General features: G+C 39.0%; 1 protein-coding gene across 10 annotated transcripts in view; it reads right to left on the reverse strand.

Annotated features, from left to right (window-relative positions):
- DPY19L4 (dpy-19 like 4) overlaps nt 1–25,952 on the reverse strand; it is a 36,188-nt gene extending 10,236 nt beyond the window's left edge. The window contains exons 1-17 of one of the 10 annotated variants that reach the window (XM_082045546.1): nt 23,588–25,952; nt 22,640–22,672; nt 20,194–20,301; nt 19,139–19,215; nt 18,439–18,529; nt 16,568–16,689; nt 15,546–15,691; nt 13,599–13,722; nt 12,907–13,041; nt 11,481–11,612; nt 11,293–11,391; nt 9,994–10,067; nt 8,040–8,198; nt 6,104–6,223; nt 4,893–5,013; nt 3,446–3,502; nt 481–563 (exon numbers count right to left, since the gene is read on the reverse strand). In XM_082045546.1, the coding sequence (XP_081901672.1) occupies nt 481–563; nt 3,446–3,502; nt 4,893–5,013; nt 6,104–6,223; nt 8,040–8,198; nt 9,994–10,067; nt 11,293–11,391; nt 11,481–11,612; nt 12,907–13,041; nt 13,599–13,722; nt 15,546–15,691; nt 16,568–16,689; nt 18,439–18,529; nt 19,139–19,215; nt 20,194–20,301; nt 22,640–22,672; nt 23,588–24,020 (2,114 nt within the window). In that variant the 5' untranslated portion in view covers nt 24,021–25,952. Of the gene's footprint in view, nt 1–480; nt 564–3,445; nt 3,503–4,892; nt 5,014–6,103; nt 6,224–8,039; nt 8,199–9,993; nt 10,068–11,292; nt 11,392–11,480; nt 11,613–12,906; nt 13,042–13,598; nt 13,723–15,545; nt 15,692–16,567; nt 16,690–18,438; nt 18,530–19,138; nt 19,264–20,193; nt 20,302–22,280; nt 22,602–22,639; nt 22,673–23,302; nt 23,461–23,587 lie in introns of those variants that run through there. The other 9 variants (XM_082045543.1, XM_082045547.1, XM_082045548.1 and 6 more) reach the window with 9 other exon arrangements.
- Nucleotides 25,953–26,324: the final 372 nt, after the last annotated feature.

Genomic DNA, 26,324 nt, shown 5'->3' on the forward strand with positions numbered 1-26,324 from the left:
TCCTGGTCAAATGGGGAGTTTGAATCACACGTTACACTGCATGTTTCTTGACTGAAGTCTCTAAATCCTCACATTCTGGCATTTCGTTTACTGGCTCACACACACAAAAATGAGTGTTTCTGTCCCCTGAGGAATTATGATCAACATGAATCCTCTGATCTACTGAGAAGTTAGCAGGCAGAGAACCAAGTACTAAGATGTCCACCTTCATTTGGAAATCAGGTCTAATAATTATATTAAATGTGATTTGCTTGCATGTTTCAGAATCTTTACCTCCTGTAATCAATGATAAATTCTTGGTTCTTTCCATGGGAATAAAGTAAAACTTTAAATACACATTTCTCCTCCCATCTCTCCCTACATCATATAATGACCTGGCAAGAGAAAACTCAAGATTCACAGAGGTAGCTTCACAAAATGCTGAGATAAAAACACCCTGTCATAAAGAAGTAAAATAGAAATGTAGGACTTCATACTTACTTTATCCATGTCATGAGTTCTACTGTATCGGGATCATAGAATTCTTGTAGTTCAGAAAGCTCTGTCATTATCCTAGGGAAAAACTGATGGAAATATACTTTTGGTTACTTACAGTTAAAAAAATTAAAAAGATCTATCAACCAAAAAAAAACCCCAAAACCCAACAAAAACCCCCACAAATTCCAAACCCACAGCTATGTGGTAATAACATTCATAAACTTTAACTGGCCTTAAATGCATCAACACCACAGTGCAGGTTTTCATATGCAAATACATGCAAATAAGGGGACTGAACCAATAAGTTGACAAATCTCTCATGGTAAACCTGTTAGAGCAGGTGATGGGTTGGACTGATGTGACTTGATGGAAGGGTGCTGTGCAAGTGGGAAAGGAGAAGAAATTTCCAGGAAGAGCATTATGTGGGTATTCTGACTTCCCTCTGACTTTTACTTCAGTTACCGCAGTGAAAGAAAGTACACTATACTGTATGAAGTAGGATATCTCAGATTATATTCTTGAAAAACATTTTGGGAAAAGGAAGGATTCTGGGAAGTCAGAGAGCATGCCAACTCCTTGAGACCGGCCCAGACTGCAAGCCTGCCCCACAGCTTCCCTGGTCTGGCAGGTTTGGGGGTGAAGGAACAACAGGTCCTTTGCTAAGATAGGCAATTTTAGAATCATAGAAGCATTTAGGCTGGAAAAGACCTTTAAGATCATTGAGTCAAATCATAAACCTAGCACTGCCAGGTCTACCTCTAAGCCATATCCCTAAGTGTCACATCTACATGTCTTAAATACCTCCACAGATGGTGACTTAACCACTTCTATGGGCAGCCTGTTCCAACGCCTGACAACACTTTCCATGAAGAAATTTTTCCTAATATCCAATCTAAACTTCCCTCAGCACAACTTGAGGCCACTTCCTCTTGTCTTATCACTTGTAATTCGGGAGAAGAGACAAACATGCTCCACGCTACAACCTCCTTTCACTAGTTGTAGACAGCGATAAGTTCCCTCCTTTTCTCCAGGCTAAACAGCCACAGTTCCCTCAGCTGCTCCTCATCAGACTTGTGCTCCAGACCCTTCAACAGCTTTGTTGCCCTTCTCTGAACTCTCTCCAGCACCTCAGTGTCTTTCTTGTAGTGAGGGACCCAAACCTGAACATAGGATTCAAGCTGCAGCCTCACCAGGTCTGAGTACAGAAGGATGTACTAGTTCTGCTGGCCTGATACAAGCCAGGATGCTGTTGGCCTTATTGGCCACCTGGTCACACTGCTGGCTTATGTTCAGCCATTTTGTAAATCCTAGAGCCATTTTGAACATTTATCTGAAGAAGTCATGACTAGAAGCTGGCCAGCCTTGAGGGGCTGGAGCATGTTCATGCTGTTGTAACAGCCAAGTGAAAGGTACTGGATGCAGCTCTTTTTGAAAAGGATAAAGTTTACAGGTTATGCCACATCAAAGGAGCAGCTTACTTTGAGACAGTCACAGTGGACAGACAGATGGAAATGGGAGCCTGCTTTTAACTGAGGAGCTTCCCCCACCACCCAGACAATCCAGCTGTCAAGTGATAGCAGTGTACAAGCAGACATGTTAGGACAGCACAAGAACAGCTGCCATATGTTTGGATCAGGGCAGAAAGCCGTAGCAGTGTTGTTACACATAATGCCTGAACTGTCACCAGAAAGGACAACGACAACAGAAAGAGGAACCACTACTGCCACCCCAAGGAGAACCAGCTTTGGTCATCCATCAGAGCCCTTGAAAAATCTAGTTAGGTGAGGGACTGCACCAGGTTGAGCCAGAAGGCAGCCAAGCAGAAAGATGCTGAGATGTACACTGAGCCGTTTATAGCCACAGTAGCAGATTAAAACCCTCAATGCATTTGCACTGTCCATTTAGTATTAATCAAAGTTTCCAAGCTCAGGGATGAGTTATAAACGTGGAGAGCAAATGGTTCACCTCTGCTTAAAATCTGCAATGGATGAAGCCCTCTAGAGTTCAAAACCCCACACTGCTTATATTAAAAAATAATCTGAAAAACAATTATTTGGTCAACTAAACTAGTTCCCTCTACTGTGATATATTTCGTAACTCTTTTGAGCAACTGTACTTTTTTTTTTTTTTCAGGGGAATACCTATTCTTTGGCAGAAATGTGTAACGAGTCAGATTGCATTGCAACTAAAATTTCTCTTATAAGATAGATGTTACAAAAATCTATTAAAATACTGTTGGTCAAAACTGGCTTTTATATTTGCATGCTTTTTCAAAAAATAATGATTTGAGTTCTTATAAAACTACTCTATTTTGAGGCTATGTCAGTACAGCAGAGGCTTATACTTTATGGGATATTTCTTATATTTTTTGTGCTTACAGAAGTTAAAAAAAAATAATTTCCAAATATTCCAGTCTGTCTGTGACTTGCAATAAAGAGCTAAGTATTTATTTTAAACACTGAAGCATCTGTAGCTTTTTTCCCCTGTATTGTAGTATATACACACCTCTGAACAGTGCTCTGCACAAAGCGTTTAACTCCATTATAATTTGATGAGAGCTTTTCAAACAGATTATTGGTGTATGGCCTCCCATAATTTTACCTCCATCTAACCTCATTCCCTCTCAGTAAAACTAAGATTAGGGCAACACAGTTTTGAGTACCTTGAGTTTTTATTTGGCAGTATTTTCTTTGCTGAGTCAGTTTACATATCCAAAGCACAACAGCTGAATATAATAGGCTTCATTTAAATTTAAACATTTCTTAATCATAATAAGTGATTGTTAACAAATTAAATTGTCAAATGCCTCATGCTGAAAAATGTAAACAGTTCTCCTTAAAAAACCAAAATATTTTCAGTGGATGACAGCTTTTATTTCATCATATAGTCAAGTATATTTATTTCCTCATCATTTTGACTCATATTGTGCCTACATATAAGACAAAAATCACAGAAGTACTTTTCTTACCTCTTTCCACAAGCTGAATCCAATTATTGTGGGAACTGCCATGCTCAGAGTAAGAGCCTAGAAAAAACATGTTAGAAGAAATAGATTATGGACCGTTCTCCAACCTTGGACTATCTGTTGATTCTGTTTATACAGTAGGCTACTTTTATGCCCGAAGGTGAAAATTTGTGGGTTTGTATCAGCCAAAAACTCTCGGCAAACAAGAATTTGCCTAATTTAGCATGAGAGAACTTGTTTGACCCATGATAACTTCACCGTCAATCTTAGGGATAGTTAATTACTGCTCAAGTAACAACGATGCAATGTGCACATGATGTAGGGAACAGAAGAAAATTAAGTACCTCACATACAAACGCAGTAAGATAATCTGAGAAAGGAATAAACGTATGAAACAAGCATTTCAAACCCCTGATCTTGTTGATGCTTATGTTCAGATTAGCAATATTGATACGCAAATCCCAGACACTCATTCTTCAGCACATCATCATTCTAGCTGATATAATTTTTGCTTTGCAAAAAGGAGAAAATAGCTCGTGTGGTACAGGAAACATTTGGTAAGGAATGTACACAACACATTCTCTTGATAATAAGCTATTAAAACATCTACTGTGTTAACAGTAAAAAAGCAGGTGTACATAGCAGAAAGCATGAGGTATATAATGTGTTTACCATGTACATGAACATTGTTACTCCTTTATCAGAAGAACACTGTTAATGTTTCAGATGTAAAAAATTTATTCCTATAAGTCTCTTGAAATTAAGGTAATGTTCTATCCTTGTTTTATTAATAAAACAAATGCACAAAGCTGCTAAAAACTGCACAAGCAACTCTTGGCATATTAAGAATGAAGCTCAGGTTGGAGTGGGGGAGTTGTTTGCACTGTAGTTTGCACTGAAGCTCATCTTCAGTCACACCACTTCCCTGTAATGGACACACATGAACAAATCTTATGCAAAGTAATTCCATTTACCATTTCTTATGAAACAGCTTGACTCTCAGAAAGTAAATACACCTAACTACCACATTTTTAGCCTCACTTCCTAATGAAACAAGGCATACATCAATGCTTGCCTACATGTCTGCACTTCTCCTGCACTCCTCCTAAAAAGTTCATGACCTTGGCCAATCTCAACAGGACAGAGAGCTTTAGGTCTCAAAGATTTGTTAAAAGAAGTTAAAAAGATGAGTGAAAGAGAGAGAGACGAATACAGCTCTGCTTCTTATGAAGAAAGGCTGGAGTGTGAACAAAATATTATTGTACCACCTACCAGAGAACATGTGAAAGTGTGATATTAAGAAGAACCAGAAAAAGCAGACTATATGATACCCACTGCTTGCAGAACTACATGTTCTTTTAATGGGTTTTTTTATACATTTTAGGTAGTAGTTTGAAAAGTTACATGCTTGCTATCTGTAATTCCCAAGACACTGGCAACAGCAACTCACCAGCAACATCGGGTGCACAGCTTTCAGTCGAAGCCACTTGAAAAGTGTCATCCAAAGTTCAGGAGAACACACACCAAACGCAGCAAGTGTGCAAACATAAGGTGTCCACAGATATTTCATTCTGAAAAACATTGCAATAACTTAGTTGGGACTCTGCATGCCTCTGTATTCAAGCTATTTATAAAAATATTCAGATTTTTTTTTTCTTATGTTAAATACAGTCTGGATGTTCAAGCAATCTGAGGTCAAATCTGATGGCACTGAAGGGCAAACCAATGAAATCTCTAGCAGAAGAGCAGGCACCTGATTATCTGCTGCGAGATGTAGGAGCAAGATCCAAGGTCAAAGATGACAAAATCCTTCACAGAGTTCAGGGGAGGATGAAAGGAAAACAAAGAGACTAGTAAAGTCACTTGGCTGTTGCGGTTTTCCAGCCAAGCAAGGATAAAAAGCAGCTATTCAGCAAAGCTGTACAGACACTGTACTATAAGGGAGTTCCTGAAGAAAGGAAAGGAAAATATTTAATAAACAATTTATGATTTGCTGGTATTGTCTGCCTCTTAAGGATAGACAAGTCAAGTCAAGACAACCACATAGTAACACAACAGTCTGCTCACTTTAAGAATTTGTGAATATTCAGATTTTAGGGTGATAAGCGTAATACAAACACACAAGGCTGCCACCTTCAAGCTGATTTAGCTGAGAGCCAAGATTAGAACAATAATGTCTTCCAAACATTAGCTTCTGTAGCTTTAAGGACTAACACAATAACTTTTAGAATAGTTTTGCTATTGATTTAACATGTCACGCAAAGGTATACTTGATAAGCAATCTTCTATGTCTCAGTATGCCAGAACATACCCTGTTCCTCAAAACACTATACAAGATCTTGCAAGAATACAATATTAAACAGCACAGTTCTACACTTAAATACCATAAAGAAAGTGATTAAAATTTGCTTCAATTACCATCTCAGATTCTGGCTGCATTAAAGCTTGGAAAATGTGTTAAAGAGACAAAGCACAATTCATCATGTACCTGTGTCCCACTTCTAGTCAAAATGATCTTTGCTCTCTCCCCCACTAACTCGTACCACTATTTGCCAAATATATTTCTGAAAATGGGTGAACTTCAAAGAGGTGAATGGTGTATCATGTCCAGTTAGGAACTCACTGTTGCTTTCAAAAGAGATACATCAAAATCAGACTTACCCTTCCAAACACATCGCTAGACAACCAAGTAAAATTGTGTGAATTACATGATAAACTATTTCTGGCCTCTCTCCAATTCGACCATCCTCAAGATTAACTGTCTCTTTCAGTGGTTCACCACTGTAGTTGGAGAAAATGAGACATCAACTTAATTCAGACATTATCTCAGGCAAAGGTGCCAATAAAAATACTTTAATGACCGTTAAGTCAGCAGTACACTGAAATCATTCTGTGCCATACGATACAATATGTTGCACTGCTTATTTGTTTTTTGTACATCATCAATGATCTATCAGTACCCACTCTCTCTCGTTTTAGACTGTAACCTCTCTGGAGAAATGGCTGTGAATGAATACAATGGCATCACTGCCTATGACCATAAATGCTACTTTAAGGTAATTCAGCAATAAGAGACAGTCTAATTTAAGAGCATGCACACTCTGCAAACATTTAGAGGAAGCATGCTGTACACACATTCTAACTAAGTTTCTTCATATCATTAGCTTAGTGAAGAATTATGGAATCTGTAGGACAACAGATATGTATAGAATGTGTACAGCATATTATGACAAAGTAAGGTAAAAAAAAACAGGTTTAAGTCACAGTTTTATAAATTCTAGTGATACATTACAAATAAAAATCGAAAGCAAAATCTTACAACAAATGTTTTTCTACAAATAAGACAGCAAGGCAACAGATAACATTTTATTCAGTCATGATGTGATTTCAGGATACAACTTTATAATACACTTTTTCATCACAAATGAAAAAATATCTGAGATTATTAACTCTTTCAAAACTAAAAAAAAAAAAAAAAAGAGGGAGGAGAAGGTTTATTTTAACGCTTTTCTTTAAAAAGCTGTTGGACATATTGGAGTCGTTGCTCATTACAAAGTAGTAAATAGCTATTTCAACCACTAGCAACAAAATTGAAGTTTGTTTTGTTGTTTTGAATATACTATCATACATCCAACCTGACAACATTTTTATTTATAGCAGTATCATCCTTATCTATTAGGAGTCTTGTTCATTTTAAAAAATCTATTGATTTTTTTCTGCAGACAAATGAGAAATTTGCCCTAATACCTGAGCAGTTACACCATTCATTTTCTACCAGGAGGAGATAATTTCCTAGCCATTGAGTCCCCAAGACAAGTTACGCTAGGATCTAGTGCTCTATTCTTAGTCTGTAAACAGACAGCTCCACTACTCCTTCTCCCAAGGGAACTGTGAATCATTGTGAAACTAAAAATAATTGAGTCAGTTTTACTTCAGCTCTGTTCTGAACAGCAATGGCTGATGTACCTTATCACAGTAAACAACAGTTAAAAAACCCCAAAAGCAAACCCAAAACAAACAACAACAAAACCCCAGGGAAGCACCAGAAATCTGAAATCCTCACAACTCCATCCATCTCATCCATCACAGTATGTAAACTTGGGAAAAACAAATAAAACAAAAAAACCCCAAACAAACCAAAACCAACACAACAACAACAAACAAAACAAGTAACAAACAAAAAACCAAACAAAACAAACAAAACCAAATCCAAACCTCAAACAGAGAAACAAATTATCTAGCAACCATCAGATAACTTTGCTGTTGGAAGGGGAAAACTGACAAAGCATCTTTCTCCCTTGCAATGGGAAGAACCATAAACATATCACAAAACATTACCCAGAGCTCTGTAGCAATTGCACCCCTGGGGAAAAAATAAAACCAATGACAACTTCCTGTCTTGACTGGACAGATGGTCAAGAAGCTCATCGCTAAAGGACTTCTTTTAGAAGCCTCTGGTGGGCCTTTCCACTGGTGCTTACACCCTGCAAACTCAATGGTGCAACAGATTTTGGAGCAGCAAACATCATGACCATTCACTTAGACATTCACAAACCACTTATTTTTAACTTCTTATTTTTCAGTATAAGTTACTTACCAAATTCTCCTAAAAATGACCTGAGTTACAGAAAAAAGGCAGATAATGAATACAAAAATATAGAAAGGCAACAGTGATGACTGTGTTAGTCGCAAAAAAAAGTCTTGGGAGGGTGTCTGAAGAGATTCTTGACAAAGGAGCCAATTCATTGTAAAATTCCTAGTAAGGCAAAAACATCACATTAAAAACAATAACAATATGCCATAGATTAGGAAAAAAAAAACAGCACACAACCAATCACAGTTTAACCTATTCATATTATAAGAAACTATTTGAAATTCATCTTTGAAAAGTTATCTTTTTATCATTTGAAACCACTTTGCAAGTACTCTTTAGAGTAACTGTCAAAAGCTCATCTTCCAGAAAAGAATCTGTGATCTGAAGAGACCAGACTACAACTGTTTCATATCACAAAAACCCAACCTCCCATATAACTCCATTATGGGGACCACAAAGCACTTCATTGTCATAGTGGATTAAGATTTTGAAGATATTGATGCAAGGTATGCTTGTCCTCATTCCACACGAGGAGATGAGGAAGGTAAAGTGGTCATACAAGATCACAAACCTGCCTGAGGCACTGCCAAGAATAGAATCCTTATTGCTGAAATTCTAGTTCTGTAGCCAAACCCATTCAGTCATTCTTCTTTCTCAACTAACAAGCAGAAAGATTATATAATCTGCCAAGAAGCACTATCAGTGTGTATTCTCGACTGGAATTGGTGCAGTACATGACGCCATGAATGCACTCATCTTATTTGTTTTGCTTTCCTCCCAAGGGACAACCAGAGAACTGAACCACTTTCAGTTAGACAGAATTAGTTTAAAGATTAACAGCCGGGCATGTCCAAACTGGCCTTAAAAGATAGATCTTGAAGCTTCTGTGCTGCAAACCATAATTCCAACCTACAGCTACACAATTTTCTATATGTAGTTCCACCCAGTTTGTCTCAATCACTGGCTTCATTGCAGAGTTTGACAGCCTGGAAAGTAACATGTAGCAAGCTCCTAGGAAAAAAAAAAGTCCATAATACCTGGCAGCTGAATAAACTGAAATCCTGACCAGAAGCAGTCCTTTCTTTTCTTGCAAAACACTTACGAATGTGCGTGTATGTGTGTTAAACGATGCATCTTAGTCCATGTAACTACATCTTGTCTTTCAAAAATTCCCCAACAATTTCAATTATGTGTGATGTCGTTTTCCACTTCTTCCCCTGAAAGGCTGCAAAGTAGTTTTTTAAGAGAGATGCAGTTCCCAGGAGAGAGTCTCAATTACTGCACAGAACTGCAAGTGTTGGCTTGGGTCCAGGAGGTGTCTCAGTCCTTATCAATACACCATTTTCAGTTTTCCAGAAAATCTGTAGCCATCACGTCTTCTTGTAGACCAACATTCAACTCTTTTACAGATGCAAACAGTTTCTTAGAATCACAACAACTTCCTCTGACTTTTAAGTTGTTCCTTGTCCCAGTTTCTTCCAAAACATACAGGATATTTTGGGGGGGCTGTTATTCCTACAAAACTAAAAATACCCCCCACCAACCCTGTTTCAAGGTACTATTGATAGCTCATTACTCTCTTCAGAGCCCTGTCTTTTCCAGGCTATAAAACGTTAGTTCCACCACCTTTACCCTATTATCTTTGCTTTCAAGTCTTATTAGAAACACTAGACAGGGTATAGAAAGTTTTTACTCTTCAACATCAAAAGAAAACAAAAATCTACAAAATGCTTTCATCCCAAGGCATGAAAAAAATATTGAGGTGCCTAAGAAACCTCAAAATCCTAAGTAAATTCTGCATATGTATTTTTTTTAATTGAATCTTAAAAACAGGTGACAGATAGAAACTGCTTCCCTAACTCCTCTATAAAATTCTCACAAGCCACAGAAATTTTATACTTCTCAGAGCAGTTTCAGTTTGGTTATCTTAGAAGGTGTAAAGAGTTTAAGAACTTACTTAGTTGTGTTTAAGCCAAGTTTTACTTCAATGAACTTCAGCAAATGTTCATTTTCTTTATGGGGAACAAACATCTGAAAATTAATTTAGCAGAGAAAAATCTTATAAAGTGCTGGAAGCAGCTTTCACAGTCACTACATTCAGATGACAAAATGGCAGGGAACAATCAACTATTCAAGATTTAGGTAAAACTAACAAATTGGATTAGGTGTGCCAATTATCGTACTGCTATAGTATTGTAAATCTCCACTTAAATGAACCTATATTTTGGGTTTCCTTGAAAATATCATTCGCTTAATTTCATTCACATACCCCAACAGGAAGGTAAGTGAAAAGCTGTCAACAAGTCGTCAAAAAACTACTGAGTGGTGTACAAAGGATCATGAAAAACGGACATAACTTACCCCCAAGCAAGCCAAAGAACATTGCATTTGGCTCCACTACACAACAGGTGTGCAGCCTAGCAAAAGTTATGAGCATTTGTAATCTTCACATAAATTGTTTGAGCAGCCAGAAGTTCTGTGTGCTGCCTATGTAATTTAACTGATATTTTTCAAGGTTAGGTTTTATTTTCCTGGAGATACAGCAAGGCTAGCCAATCTGAATGGCACAAGAAAACAATCATTTCTGAGCATTCTCTCAACTTTTTTAGGCTTCACTAAGTTCTATACTTTTAAGTCAACACAGTTAATTAACACAATCAGAGTGAGTTCGAGTCATAGAGGAAAATCACAATAAATTATATAAAAGACTAAAGCCAGCAGGAGGCAGTTGCTAATTAAAATACAAGACCAGGCTGAAATCCTATTCTGTAACCTCAGCTCTGAGCTGACTCCTACACTAAGTGAAGGTTTCTGTTCTCATGTTCTAGTTGAGATTTAATTGAAAATTAAAGTCTACCCTGAGACTACTCAGGGTAGTTTCTGGCTACTAGGTCTTTTCCATGCAGAATATAATTTTAATATTCAGGCCAGTTTGTAGAGGCCATCCAAGTTATAACAAAAAACCACATTTATGAAATAGCAAAAGTGTGATTTAAAGAGTATTTCAATATACTATGCTTTAACCTCAGTCCAAAAGACCAAAACCCCAACAAAAATCAGCTGCTGGAGTTTGTAAATAATTTTTATATAGATATAAAATGACTCAATTTTCAGTATTCCAATTTGCTATGAATTAAGATATGAACTCTCAGATCAGTAAGATGAGCAACACTTCAAAAGATTTTTTCCAAGACACATCTGCAGCTTTCTATTTCAATTTTGACAATTAAAATTACTTTTTACAGAGGAATCTTACCTTTAGTAAGAAGTTTAATGTCACTGTTATTGTAAGAACCAAATAAATGTACATTATTTTCAGCAATCTTGACATAAATGTACCCTTTTTCATATTCATCTGCAAAAATATTTTAAGAATGCCATATCATTTGGAGTTCAGTTTAAATAATAACAACTACACTTGGAGCTAGAGAAGAGTCAAGTTACCTGAAGGCATTTAGAGAGCATTAAAACTGCTACAAGGCTCAGTAATGGTGACACCAGTAAGGCTGAATTTTCAAACTGTAAAAGGTACCCCAAGAAGAGAGAAAACAAGTAGATTTTGTATACTTCATGCACCTATTGAAGAAACAAAACACAATAATATAAAATTACAGTGGGTATACAGCTTGCTTTTTAGAGCAGTAGATCATTCACTCCATCCCTGTGTTCAGCTGGGGATTAATGGATCTCAACCCTCCACCTCACAAATTTAGCAGGGTGTCGCTTGGCTCTGAAAAGTGTTTCACATCAAAATGATCCTGGTCAGCCTCAGTAACTACTACACAATTACTTCACAAGAATACTGTAAAAATGCCAAAAGTAGTAGTATTTTACCAGGCCTTTCCATTCTGTACCACCTCACTGTGTTGTAGCATGAAGCACTGACCACAATTCAACAGTATGAAAACACACAATTTCTGTGAAAGAGCTGACTACTGTAAATGTGCTTTCCTTGCCCTCACAGTAACTTCTTCATTTATCCTCTCTCAGGAATACACAAACTGTTACTGATACTTTCTGTTATTTATAAATTTATAAGCACATCTTATAAACCCTGAGAGTTGATTCTTTAGACTTTTACCAAAACATCCATCTTTTTCCCTTATATTTTAAATACCTTGCTTTGAACTAAAATTAATCAAACGTTTCCTACTACTGAGGAACAGAAAAAAAGCAATTGAAAGAAGTGATGAATTAGTATTGCACACAGTTTGAAACGGAAGTTACATCTAATAAAATTACAAGGTACACGTGTACAAAGTAGCGTATATACCAACGCAAGAGGCAGAGTTAAAATGCCTTATTGTTGCAACATTTTTAAAAAAGATTTTGCAGAATAAATTCAAATACTTTCTTGCACTGAAAAATAAATTTGCCTTCAGAATCTGTCTAGCCTGTTTATTGGCTAAACCAGTACAGGGTAGGCCATTCAGGGTGAAAATGAGCCCCTTAACTGCACAGAGCAACAGAGCAGTTTTTTGGTCAGTCCCACATTACTCTGAATAGGGAAAGGAAAAGAAGACGCAACTAGGCCAAAAAGGATGCATGACTGAGACATGATATTCTTTCATTCATTCATTCATGATACTCTTTCAGCTCTCCAAGGATGTTTCAGGTCTCAGAAGCTTTATTTAGCTTCTGACCCTTTTGCTACGAAAGCTGTCCCAAACACAGTAGTCCAAAAGAGAGTGAGTTTAAAGCTGCGTTATTCTTCTGATGGACATGACATGCACCTCAGCTGGACCCAAGCTGCAAGACATTCAAGTCATCGCTCAGTCTGCGCCCTTTGGAGCTCCTGCCCAGTTATGGCAGGCATCTCTGAGGCTGTATTTAAGTCCCCAACTATCAGTAGGTTGAAGAGTTCCAATACCTTCTCTGTCTGTGCCAGGGCAAAGCTGTCTAGTAGAAAAAGAGAAACAGCCTGGACAAACAGGAGATAATGACTGTATTCCCACATCATCATGAAGGTATATGTTGAAGCACTCACCAAAAGGTAACAAAACTTCTAGAGAAAACAAACAAACAAACAAACACATTAATTTCATACCTATGCATCTCTGTCACTAAGTAACTGACAGGTCATCAAAACAGAAACTATGGAAATTAATTATTATTTTAGGAAATAATTAAAATACTGACTTCAGTCATATTTAAAATGTTCTCAGATGGAAAAAAGCAATTACTGAAACCTCCAAAAACATTTAAAGCCAATCAGAAGAAAAGCCAGTCAGGGAAAGGAAGTTACCACCATCTTCTGTAAGCAACAGGAAGAGCAACAAATAGTTTATATGGTGAGAAATATCCTGCATCAGTTTATTTTAAAAAGACAGTACACATCTAATTAGAACACTGTTATCTCTGAACCATCATGAGGGCATAACAGAACAGGGCACAAGTTGCTAAGCAAAAAGTGCACAGGCCTAGGTGACATCCAAGTGGCTGTTTTGAGAAAAAATGGAACACCTACTGTTTTCTGCCTAGTAGGGCAATAGTGACAGAGGTAACTACTCTAGAGCACAGTTCTACCAGCAACTCTTTATTAAGAAATTAATTTTGCTTTACCTCAGCAGAACAATTTAGGTTTTTTTTTAAATAGCCTGTGAGAGCTGCTACTTGACATGCAAAATATGGCAAAGCCCAATTTTCCCTTGATGGTATGGAGTAATCAATTCTTGTTGTATCTGTCCTAGAATAAAGTACAGACAAACAAAATTATTAAAAGATTTATGGAACAAAAATATCAAGGAAAGCCTAAATGTCACTTCTAGTTACCAGTGTTGGCTTGCAAGGAAACTATTCCTCTATTATGTGTAAAGTAACAGTGAGACAATTTTGCTGCTGATACAAGTCATAAATTTAATATCAGCACAGAAGGTCCAATCTTTACTCATTTATTCAGCAGGTCTGCTTACTAGGTGACATTTATAGGAGTGAAGCCAAACAGCATCTGCCTCCAGCCTTTTCTGACCCACTACAACAACACTGGACACGTCACATGCTGCTTCTGCCAACCTGCACTGACAACGGAGCCTTCTTTGGCTGAGAGCAGCACTGCATGGTCTCACAGGCAGGAGAACACTGCCATAAGAACAGCTTTCTACATTACAATGAAAATCAGCTCACAGGTGTGAGAAGAAACTCCTTCCAGTTCTCATACAATATGTTTAAAATAAGTGATTCAGGCAGTCGAGCACAACATACTTAGAATCCAAAGTAGTGCTCTCTCATAGCAGCAGCACCAGCAGATACTCTGTCTACAGGGAAAATTCTGCCCAGCAAAACAAGAGATTAAAGATGGATGGGGAGCATGGGCCAAAACAGCAGCAGGGTCTTCTCATGGAATGACTTGACAGTATCTGCACAGTTAGAGCTGTAGGAGAAAGTTTTAAAAAGTGCTAAAGTGACTTAGAAGCACAAGTCACACTTTCAAATGTGATCAAAGGCATAAGTTTCAGAAGTGCATAGTCTTCTTTGTGTCTACTACGCTTTTAAAAAACGAACCGCAAGCTCCTTTATAATTTAGATATTTGAAAGTATCACCTTTCATTTTTACCTCTGAAGCCTCTTACAGAGGTGTATTTGGAGCTTTTTAACTACTGGACCTTTCAATTTGTTAACATTGTTTAATCTTTGCTGTTGAAAAGAAATACAGATTCATTCACCATTTTTCCTACTTTCCACTGTCCACACCAGCTTGATGAACAGTATTTTTAGCTACTAATCACAGATTCTGTCACAACGACTTCACACTCCTAAAAGGCGCTTCCCAGCAGCTCAGCTTTAAAGGTACATCTCTAACATTTTGCTTCTCCACAGTTCTTTTCTTTCAAGTGCTCTCAAGTTCACAGAAAGCCCCAAGAGCTACTTGGTGACAAACTAGGAACCTGAACACAAATTCTCATTGCCCAAAGGAGGGTCCCTATTATTCTGGTGTTTCATAAAGGGAAGGGACATTTTCTTGCAAGTGAAATGTTTTTAAATAAATAAAAAATATTTACATGGGAATCACTGAAGAAGATTCCATTTTGCATAAAAAAAACACTACAAAAAGCAGATTTTAAAAAGTATCAAAGACTCTTTACAAGAAAAATGGACATGGTCATTTCCTTCTAAGCGACAGAACAACCATCACAATATTTACAGCTGACCACAGACAGCAATTCTGTTTTACAGCAACTTCAGAACTTTGTTTTCATTCTCCACCAGCACAAAACCAAAACCTTCTGAGGAATGTTTTTGCAAAACGGAATGGTGTGAAAATACTCTTATATTCACACACATACACAAAATCAGTTCAACTGGCAGCTGGGCTGGTTTGGACAACAGGAGGCCTTTCCATTAATAAAAGCATACTGAGAAGCAGTGCATCTCTGGGAAATGTTTTGTATTTGGCGTAAGAGCTTACCCTCACAATGAGAACACAAAGTTTAACAGAAAGCCTTTCAATCCGCTTTAATATTTTAAAATGCCTTATTGACAAACTAGATTGTAAAAAGATGGTTTTCTTACCTGTTAATAATGAACCATGCTACAGTCAGCATTCCTGCCAGCCAAGTCCCACTCATAACCCAACTGGTTACAAACAATGCAGTCACATAAATTCCCTGCAGTCCAAAAACTATACCAATGTAGAAATACACTGGTTCAATAACTTCCTGAAATTACAAATAAAAACGAAGAGACATAGCAGCAACTGAGCTGAAGCTGGAAATTATTACTATTTACTATTTGCATCCTGCTAACAGTGTGCTAGGTGCTTTGCAAACAGGTAAGAGATAGCCCGTGTTATAGAAAAGTATTGAGCATGCTTTTATTTTGAGCTCAGGGAGAACAAAGCAGTGTGAGTTAAGAGCACAGTTCAGGACTCAGCTTGCTAGTGCCATGATTTTTGTATTTGCTTTAGCACGAACATTGTATGTGTCAGATTTAATAGATCTATACCATAGTGAGATACAAAGTTCACAGGACTACTGGAACAAGCTATGTAGAGAGGGAACTTGGAAAAGTAAAGATATGGCAAAAAATGTTTCCAAACACACAGAAGCATACAGAGAATAAATAAATAGTAAATTAAAAAAAAAGAAAGATAAATGAGAGAGGACACAAGTATGCAGCATAAGCATAACAAAGCCTGAGTAGAGCTGAAAGAGACAAAAGGTTTATGTACAAAAGTGTTTTGCCCATTTATCTATATGGGAATGAGTAGAGACAGCTAGTACTACAACAGACTTCTGTACTCCGAAGGAGCTATCTTCCCTGTGTTTAACAAATAGCACAGACACTCTCCACATTTCTAAGCCCTTTGCAGAAATAAAGAATAACAGATAGAAAAGTTTAGTGCATATAAACCCCCAAAATCCTACACCAGAGACCGATCAGAATTGAGAAGAACCTGGAGCTGGTGAGAGCCTTAGCTGAATTCAGTCAACAAAAATTGCATGTATTTATTGTATACAGCACAGGAAGTCTCATACGCACACTCACATACACAACCATAACCAAAGCACAGAAAGTAGGAGAAATGCACATACTTCGCTACCAGACGCTTGATATAAAACACTGGCAATCAACTCAGGGTACAAAGTCATTTGCTGGACTGCATTTATTGTCTTCAGTGATATTGTCTTATTGTTGTGTGTCAACTCATAAACACCTATAGATTAAAAAAAAAAAAAAAATCCTGGAATCACTTACTGTTGCTGCTGTTCTTAAATGACGTGAAAGTGTATTCAAAGGTAGGGAGATTTGATCATTAAAGCTACTGACTGATTCTTCATTCCTAATTTGAAAGGAAGGAGAAATTTCTGTGCCAGATGCCATTCCACCCTACTGATTTAGCAACAAAGTTATTACCATTTTTTGATCTCGTCTATAAAAAGAAAGCCCAAAACTAACCAGCTGAAGCAGTATCTTTTCAGTAACATACTGATGCAGCCCTGGAACCAGCTACCTACAGATGACCTTCACAGGAGGTTCTTAAGAAATGAGACAAAGGTCTAACAGGATGAGCAGGGTGTATTAAACCTGTCTCCACAAAGAGGTCGGATGTGATGGCCTCGTCACCCTTTTCAGCCTTGTGTTTCTGAGACTTCTAAGAATTACTCAACACAATACGCCTTTGTATGGGATTGAGATGAAACTGAAGCTGGCATACTTGAAGGATACATCATTCTGAAATGTAATTAAAGACTTGCTGTTACTTAAGACAATAAAGAGGAAAAATAATCCAAATTAGAGAGGGGAGGAAAAAAAGAACAAAAATTCCAACAACAATGGAACAGCCAAACAAGATAACCATTTCCAGCTCTGAGCATATCTTGGTGTGTGGTCTGCAGCTGGTTCTCTGCAGGCTAAACCAAGTCTTGAAGGACTTACAACTGGGTTCAGCACAGCTATGATACACCTTTGAAAACTGGGTGCCCTCATCATACCTAATAGACACAAGTCTACCTGTTTGCAGAGGCAGCATACCTGAATGTGGCAGTCCATCTATTCACAGCACAGGTAATCTCCCCAGAGATAATGAGGAACTAACTTTAGTAAAGACCTATTATATGTTGCTGACAAGCTACACATCAGCTGCAAAACTCCTCAACCAATAAAACTACACCTACAAAGTTTAACTGGCTTCGGATGAGGTTTCATGAGGTGACTGATGTAATTCAATGACTGCTGCAAGACAGGGCTGTTCACCCCATCTTCTCTCCTGGACTTCTTGTGTTTTCCCCATGCCAGCCCAGGTGCCCTTCTGAACTCACTACACCAGCACAAAGGTGTTCTGTCTTCTTTTCATTGCTTTACTTTTCTGCTGGTCCAGGGACCCAGGGTCAAAGAGTTCCAGAGGCAGGGCAGGATAAAGAGCCAGCCCACAAAGGGAAGACAGACCACTGCCACCTAGTTTGTTCTCCTTCCTTTTCGTTTCTGTCCCCATCACTCAGTGCTCATAAACACCTATTCATCACAGCTAACAGGAGTAAAAACCTTTGGCAAGGGTGGGATCAAGATCAGCTCTTGACAGAAACTGTTCCATTTTCTGACAGAGGATGAAAAACGGCAATTTCCATCCCCCATTCCCAAATTAAACATCAATTATGCTTACATGAGAGAAAATCTACTATGTAGCAGAAGAAAATCCTACGATAGCTTCCATATGGGGCAATATGAGAGCAATATTAATCCTATTCCAGAGTATGGATCAAAGGCAACCCGCTGGAATAGAGGAAAATTACATATTGTTTTTCAAAAGGCACTGAAAAGTTAGGACAGCGTGCAGTTTTTAATTAATCTGACTGATATACCTACATAAGAGTATAAAATCAGTCTCTCTGGTCTGCAGGAGTTTTTTACTGTCTCCAAATGGAATAGGACTTTTCAAGGTTAATAGAATAAATGGGTTTTGTACCTCTTTCAAAGGAAGGAGCCTTTAGCAGTTCTTTATAGAATGAGTAATAAATGGCGCTGTCACCCTGAAATGTAATTTCTCGTTCAAGTTCCTAGGGGGGGAAAAAAAATATATATATATATATTCACCTCCTGCAATACTTTTCCACAGAGACTATATATTTCAGATAGACTGCTTTTGTAATACAGCACACAGTTATGACTCCACTGTACATCTTCAAAGTATTCCACAAAACATTAATCTTCACCTCTGTCAGGTATGTAATACTCCATATAACTTAGCAAACATGCTCAGAATTCAGCACAAGCTCCACAGGATTCTTTCATATTCATAAACCTGAATTTCATTCAGCTTTCCATACTTCACTAAACAATACAATTCTTAAAAAACAAAGAACACCCATACATTGCTGTTGTTTAACTTATGCAACCCCAGTATGCTTCAGTTTTTTCTCCAGATTTTAGAAAAGTCTTTCAATGATAAAGGATGACATGGAGAAACATACAAGGCCTAACAAGATCACTGTCAGTAGGAATTACACTTAAAAAAAAAAAAAAAAAAAGAGACTATATCAAAGACAGAGGCCTGAGTAGAATGACATGGGATTCCACAAACAAGTAGTTCCAACCTGACATGGATCAGCTTTGATTTCAAGGACACAATTCAGCTTTTGTTTCAGTAGTTTAGTCTTTTTCTTTACCTGCCTGCTGGAAAACCAGAATTTCCGTTCATGATATGTTGAGAGGTACACAGCATACATCATTCCACTAGTGACTGCTGCAACACAGCCAAAGAAAAGTTTCGCAAAACGCTGAATTAATATATCTGAAAAGGAACAGTGAAAAAGCTAAAATAGTCCAGAGGGCTTAGAAACAAACAGTATGCCTTAAATATGACTCACTTCTGAACAGCAGATAAGTTTACTGGCATCAGAATTATCACACCGTCATCAGTACAGACACATGGAGAATTGTTTTGGTGTTCCTGTCCTGCAGTTTCCTTTCCCAGATTTTACCACTGCTTTGTAGGACTCTCAGATAAAATACACACTGTACTGCAAATTTCTCTCCATTCTAGTAAGCTTCATTTTCAAATGAATTCCAAGAAAGAAACGTGTCTTCCAAATAAACAGAGCAAACTCTAGATTTTACCCAAAACACCACAAACTTCTTAAAGACATTAAAGAAAGAAGTGGCAATGCCACATCTAACATCAACACTGAGACATTCTATCCTCCATTCTGTTTTCAAATATAAGGAACTAATCTCGATTTAACAAAACTCTTTCAATCGGTGTCTACTTCACCTGTAGCTTTCTCAAGTTAGCATGCATTTTCAGCATAAAAGGTTTTAGTAGCATAGTAGGCACTTGCCTAAAATTACATCTGGTTTTAGTTTTGTTTCTTGAAAAGCTGTAAGGATTTTCAGCTTCTCAACTGAAAGATCATTCCAGGCACAATTAAAATATATATATTTGAACTCAAATAGTAACAACACTAAGATTCTTAACCCCTTTGCCTCTTCCCCTTCCCCTCCCCCCCAACCTGAAACAATTCAGGACTACCATTTTAATCTGCAATACACAAAATGTCATTATCAAAGAATTGTAATGTGCATGCCTGTTTTTTCTTGAAATATTCAGAGACCTAATTCAAAATAAATCTGTTGCAAATTACTGCGCTACAAATATCTTCCCATAAAATGTAAAAAAATAATGAAAAAATGTCATAGGTTGGCTAAAAATTCTGTAGCTTACATTTTGGCGATCTTCCCAGCTTTGAGTTTTCTTTGTTTCTCTCCTCTGGAGCCATTTTGTCAGATTCTGTGCAGTTTTGATTCTTTCTCTGTCGCAGGTCTGCTGCCCCTGAAGACATTTTTTTTTTTTAAGTTACTGCAACACAATACCTAAAATTGCACTCTGAGAATTCCACACAGCAGCAGCAACCAACCAGTTATTGCTACTGTATCAACCCCACAGCAAATATATTTGACAAAAATACTCAATTAAAGTCGTATGCATAACTAAAATAACAATGTAGAAATCAATTCCTTAGAAAATCCAATAGATTTTTTCTTGACACCATAATCTGGGATTACCCAGAACCCAAACTAGGAGCTGATTTATTCCACGGTGAATGTATTGCACAAATGAAGTAAAGCAGTAGTTTAGCTGATACTGACACTGTGAGAAACTGGTGCCAATTTCATTCAACTCTCATCCTGGTTTTACATTGCTATAGTACAGTAGTGTACTAGGCACATTATTTTTAATTAAGCTGCCTGTTATCCATATGGTGAAAGCTTTTATAAAGTAAATATAACCAGCCAGCTGTACTGGAACTTGCAGATTTATTAATTTTTAATCGAACATATAATTAAAAAGCCCATTCTGCTAGGCCACATAGATTGCTCCAGTGCTTCTTTGGTTTAAGTTTTCTGTAACAAACAACAGCAGTTCTAAGCCCTGGTCCATTTATTTTACAGCCAGAAAGGCAGCCAGGCTAGTTCAGAGTGCAAGTCTCCACACAAAAAGGCTCATTGCAAAAAGTCTGTTATGATTACTATATTAAAGATGACATCCCACAACATCTATGCCATTTTAGAAGTGTGATGAAAAGGTACAACTGTAGCTCACACTCCAGAAATTTTAGCTCTCTGGTTTGAACTGCTACACAACATGGTTTGAAACTTTGTAGCCACTGATTTCTTCAGCTCTTTCATAAAGCCATTGAACTTCAAACTTGAAGTGTCAATCTTCACATTCCACAAAGCAGCTTTTAATTACTCTGGTTGTACATTACTTCAAGCCTAAATCAGTCTACTTTTAACTTGCCACTATTAGATTTAAAAGTTAGAAACTAGAGATAGTTAAATAAATAAAAGTGGTGTATGCCTGTATCAGGACACCTGTATTTGTGATTTAATAGGATTTTCAAAACAATTTATAAATTATTCTGAGCAAACCCGGATCTCAATCATAACATTTTTCATGGGATGAACAGAAAACATCTACCTTGTTAAAGGAGACAAGAATCGGAAAGATATTAAAAAAAGAAGGTTTAGGGTGTTCAGTATCACATTTATCATTATGTCAATCCATGAAATATACATCAGTATCTCTTTATGTCATGTATATGAAGTTAATCAGCAACACAAACACCAAGTGCACTGCAATTTCAGATCATTTGTACCACACAAAATAAAATGGAGGGATAAAATAATCTAGATCACCAGAATAGGCAGATATGTGCTTGGAAAGACAACTGTCTGCCCTTGTCATTCTAGTTATGACCAAAGCAACAGCAGTGAGAACCCTGAAGGAAAAGGCATTTATTTCATTTTTCTGCCAGATAAGTGAGCCACAGTAGAAGTTTAACACACTTATAAAGTCTAGAATTAGCAGCAGTAATAGAAAATTCCCAAAGAAGGAACAATTTAAAATTCTAACTGTGAAACAACTATGTCTCAGTCAGCAAGTGATCTTCACCTTGGTTTTGAAGACTGCTCAACAGATTCCTCCCCTCAAAACAATAACAAAGAAACATCCAAGTATGCTACCTCTGTTTCATTTGCAGATCCCTCAATCAAGAAAAATGCTGTTTCTACTTTGGTGAATCCTTTATATTAGGTGAAATGAAAGTCAAACAAGGTGACAACTAAAAATAATCTATGATTTTCAACTAATGACACAGCCTCTAGTACCCCTCTATTCAGAACACAATTTTTCATCTGAGATTGCTTTCTAGTTTCCTTTAAGGTCCTGGTGCATTTTTTTCAATTCTTGTTCAGACAACATGCATTCCACTTATTTTTGTGTACCTGTTGCAGAAAAGCGTAACTCACCACTTCTGTGTGCCACTATATTAATCCATTTTTCCCCTGCAAAATGAGCACTGTCTGCAATTCTTGTCCCCTCATATAAAGAGGGATAAGACAGAGCTGGGAAATATTCAGAGAAGGGCCATGAGGATGACCAAAGGTGTGCAATGGTTCCCATACAAGGAACAAAGAAGCAAGTTGAGGATGCCTCAGTCTGGAAAAGAGGATTACCAACAGGAACATGCCAGAGGTCTACAAGCTGGTGAAGTCTACAGACAGGCTGGACAGAGAGCAGTGATTCACCTTCTTTTCTACAACTGGAACAAGAACTTATCAAACAGACCCAGTGAGTCAGACTAAAGGAACAGTTCATCACATGTCACCTTCATGTAGACCACTCCTACTCGAAGAATGTTCTGTAAACAAAGTGTTTACATAGAATCAAGAGAAGATGGACACATTTGTGGAGGTCAATTAACCAAAGACTATTAAATACACAGAAACCATGTCCAGCTCAGAACAGCTGAGAACAGTTGGGAGGCTGGAATATGCCATGGGATGTAATGCATGTGTTTGTGTTCTTCAGAGAAGTGCTCTTGCGTTTTTGTGGGTGCCCACTTACAGATATGATTCTGCTAATTTCCTTGAGAGAACTACATGCCATCTCCTAGTCCCTACAAAGGGGAATTAGCACAAAAGAGACCTGGAGAGGAATAATTGTGTGTGAGAGGCTAAAAGTGAGAGAGGAGACAGACTAAAACATACAAACTAGGAAAAGAAGGGATGCCAAAGAAAAAGGCCCGGGGGCGCTCAGCACAGGGGCAATGCCGGGCGAGGGAAGGGAAACACCCCAACTTTCTGGGTTCCTACCCGCCCAGTCTCCTCCCGCTCGGTGCTGCAAGCGACGGGCTGCCCGGGGCGGGGAAGCGGCCTCGTCAAGGGGCCCGAGGGGCCGCCGAGGAGGGGTCTGTCAGGACTGAGCCTGCTCCGCCACCAGCCGCAGCAGCGGCGGGACCAGCGCCGTGTCCTGCCGGCGGGGGTTTTACCTTCGCACCTGCGGTACTGTCCCGGCGCGGAACGGACAGAAACCCGCCAGCCGCAGCCGCACTGCCGACCTGCGCCAGGGGAAGCGGCCCCAGCCCGGCAGGGCAGGCGTCGGCCGGGCCACAGCGACCTCCCTGCCCGCCCCGCGGCTCCGCGGCCTGAGGCGGCGGCGGCCCGGCCGAGGCGGCCGTTGGGCGCGCGCCCCCTCACGCAGTCCCGCCGGGCGCGGGACGGGGCAGCCGCGGCGGAGGGGGATCAGGGTGACACACGCGCCGCCGCCCCCTCACCTTCCTCCATCGCCAGCCTGCGGCCGCTGCCCGCCGCCGTGCCCCCCCGCCGCTCTCTCCGCGGCGACACCGCCCTGCCCGCGCTCCTGCCGCCGCCCGCCTCTCGTCGGCCCCGGGGGCGGGAGCGCTCTCGCATAACACGGCGAGCGGAGCGCAGCGGCCCCTCACTTCCTGCCGCCCCGTTGTTGTTCCCGCCGTCGGGCGCCTTCTCCGGCGGAACTGTGACGGCAGAGCGAGCAGGGGAGGCCGGAGCGCAACCGAGGCGTACCGAGGCACAGCCGGCCGGCCGCGCTTCCGGCGGGGCGGAGAGGGGAGGGCCGTGCAGCCGGCAGGGAGGGCTGGGCAGGACCTCCAACCCTTGCTCAAACTTGCTGTGCAGAGAGAAGGTCAAGACAGGTGGTGCAGGACCCAGCCCAGGAGGAAGGGTGCTCATGAGTCAACAGTGTTCCCTTGTGGCCAAGAAGGCCAACGGTGCCTGGGGTGTATTAGGAAGATTGTGACCAGCAGGTTGAGGGAGGATTTCCTCCTCTACTCGGCCCTGGCGAGACCGCATCTGGAGTACTGTGTCCGTTTCTGGGCTTCCCATTTTCAGAAGGACAAGGAATTACTGGAGGGAGTCCAGCAAAGGGCTATGAAGATGATCAGGGGTCTGGAACATCTTTCCTATGAGGAAAACTGAGATACTTGGGTCTGTTCAGCCTGGAGAAGAGAAGGCTGAGAGGGGATCTCATCAGTGTTTATAAATATCTCAAGGGTGGGTGTCAAGAGGATGGGACCAGACTCACTTTCAGTGGTGCCCAACGATAGGATGAGGGGCAATGGGCACAAACTGAAGCATAGAAGGTTCCATCTGAATATGAGGAGAAACTTCTTTAGTTTGAGGGTGACAGAGCACTGGAACAGGCTGCCCAGAGAGGTTGTGGAGTCTCCTTCTCTGGAGACATTCAAAACCCACCTGGGCACATTTCTGTGCGATCTGCTCTGGGTGAGCCTCCTTTAGCAGGTGGGTTGGACTAGATGATCTCCAGAGGTCTCTTCCAACCCCAACCATTCTGTGAAAGCATTGGGGGAGCTTTCAGAGTAGTTTGTGGGAATTGCCCCTTGGGGACTGCATGTCTTTTGACAAGTCTTCTGACATGCAGTTGGGACAATGGCTGATGAACTGGTTTGGTTACTTGTCTAGCAGCTGAAAGAAAGAACTAAACCCATTTGTGTGTCCTATTGTAGCATAAAATTAGATTTATAAGTTTCCTGGACTTTTTAATAAAATCTAAAGTACTTCTGTAATTGTTGATTTATTGGATAGTTAAAAGAGTTTGCTTATGTTTTTAATGATCCATAAATTATCCATTGCGTTTTCAATGTAACTGGTTTTGATCTAGTTTATTTTTTACATAACTTGATTCTGTTGTAAGTTACCAGAATAAGCACAAATAATCATTGCAATCAAAACAGCAATAATTATTTTAAATATTTGTACTCAGACCATCAATACATGGACAGGAATAAAACAAATGACTGCTCTGTTATGCTCTATATTTTGTTTTCCTGAAGCCTTCTTTGTACCTGCTGTTTCATAGTGTGCCTTGTTATATTTCTTGTGCAACTCCAGTTTTCTACTGATGCTCCAGTGTGTGGATCATTCCACACCTTGAATTCTGCAGAACTATAAATGCACATCAAGTTATTTACATGCACAGCTGTACTGATAACAGAAGAGAAAAACCTAGCCTGCTCACTTGGTTTTCATTTTTTTTCCAAGGTCTTCCATGGAAAAATTGCACATTTGAAGGTGGGAGAACCAAAAATAATCTTTCATGCAAGTTTCTTCCAGAATAAATACGCTGAAATAATTTTTAGAGCAATGTAGAAAGTGTTATTATTGCTGCACCTCAATCTTCAAAAATGCTTTCTGTAACTAATACTGTATGAAAGTTATTTCATTTGGCAGCTTATAATGTGCCCTAAACATTGTGCTGAAATACATTACAATGAATAAATACAGGGATGTTGTGTTCCTTTTCCAAGCTTTCTCTGTACAAACATGAATCATGTATCTGCATAATGGCATTTGTTCTCTGTTTACATATTATTTCTAAGCCCTACAGACATAACTTTCCTTTTTGTTTACAAGTCTGTGATATTGATGCTTTCTAGTTTAACAATCTTTTTTTCTCTCTTTTAGAGAAGTCAGAAGGGAAACAGACACAGATGTACCTTAGTGCAAAGCATTAATACTGGGCATATTTGTCATTACTCAAAAGTAAAGTTGATGTACTTGTTTATTTTGTAAACAAACGAAGTTATATTTTTTTTGTGTGTTAAAAATGCCATACCTAAAAAATTATGTAAAGTTTAGTTTCAGTTATCAGGTAAGGACTGCAGATATTTCACCCACTGTCCCAATTTCAGCCTGTTTTGGTGTTGATTTTCTGGCTTCTGACTTGTGGTTTTGGTTTATCAGCATTCCAAGGTTTTTCTTATTTTAATTATTTCAAATCCTTCCCTCCCCAAAGCTGTGTATTTTCTCCTATGATGTAAAAAACTGTCTACATAAGTGTTTGTGAGACTAAAATTTTGCACTGTGTTCTCCCACTTAATCTGGGGGAATGCAAGAAAATACGTGAGGAGGGAGATGGAGGTGATGACAATATGGAAGCGTAATTTAAAAGTAGACCTAAGAAGTAAAAAAATTAAGCTATACAAACCAAATAGAACCTTTGGGATTTTTCCATCC

This window comes from Streptopelia decaocto (genome assembly GCF_964273445.1).
Source record: "Streptopelia decaocto genome assembly, chromosome: 2".
Classification (NCBI taxonomy): domain Eukaryota; kingdom Metazoa; phylum Chordata; class Aves; order Columbiformes; family Columbidae; genus Streptopelia; species Streptopelia decaocto.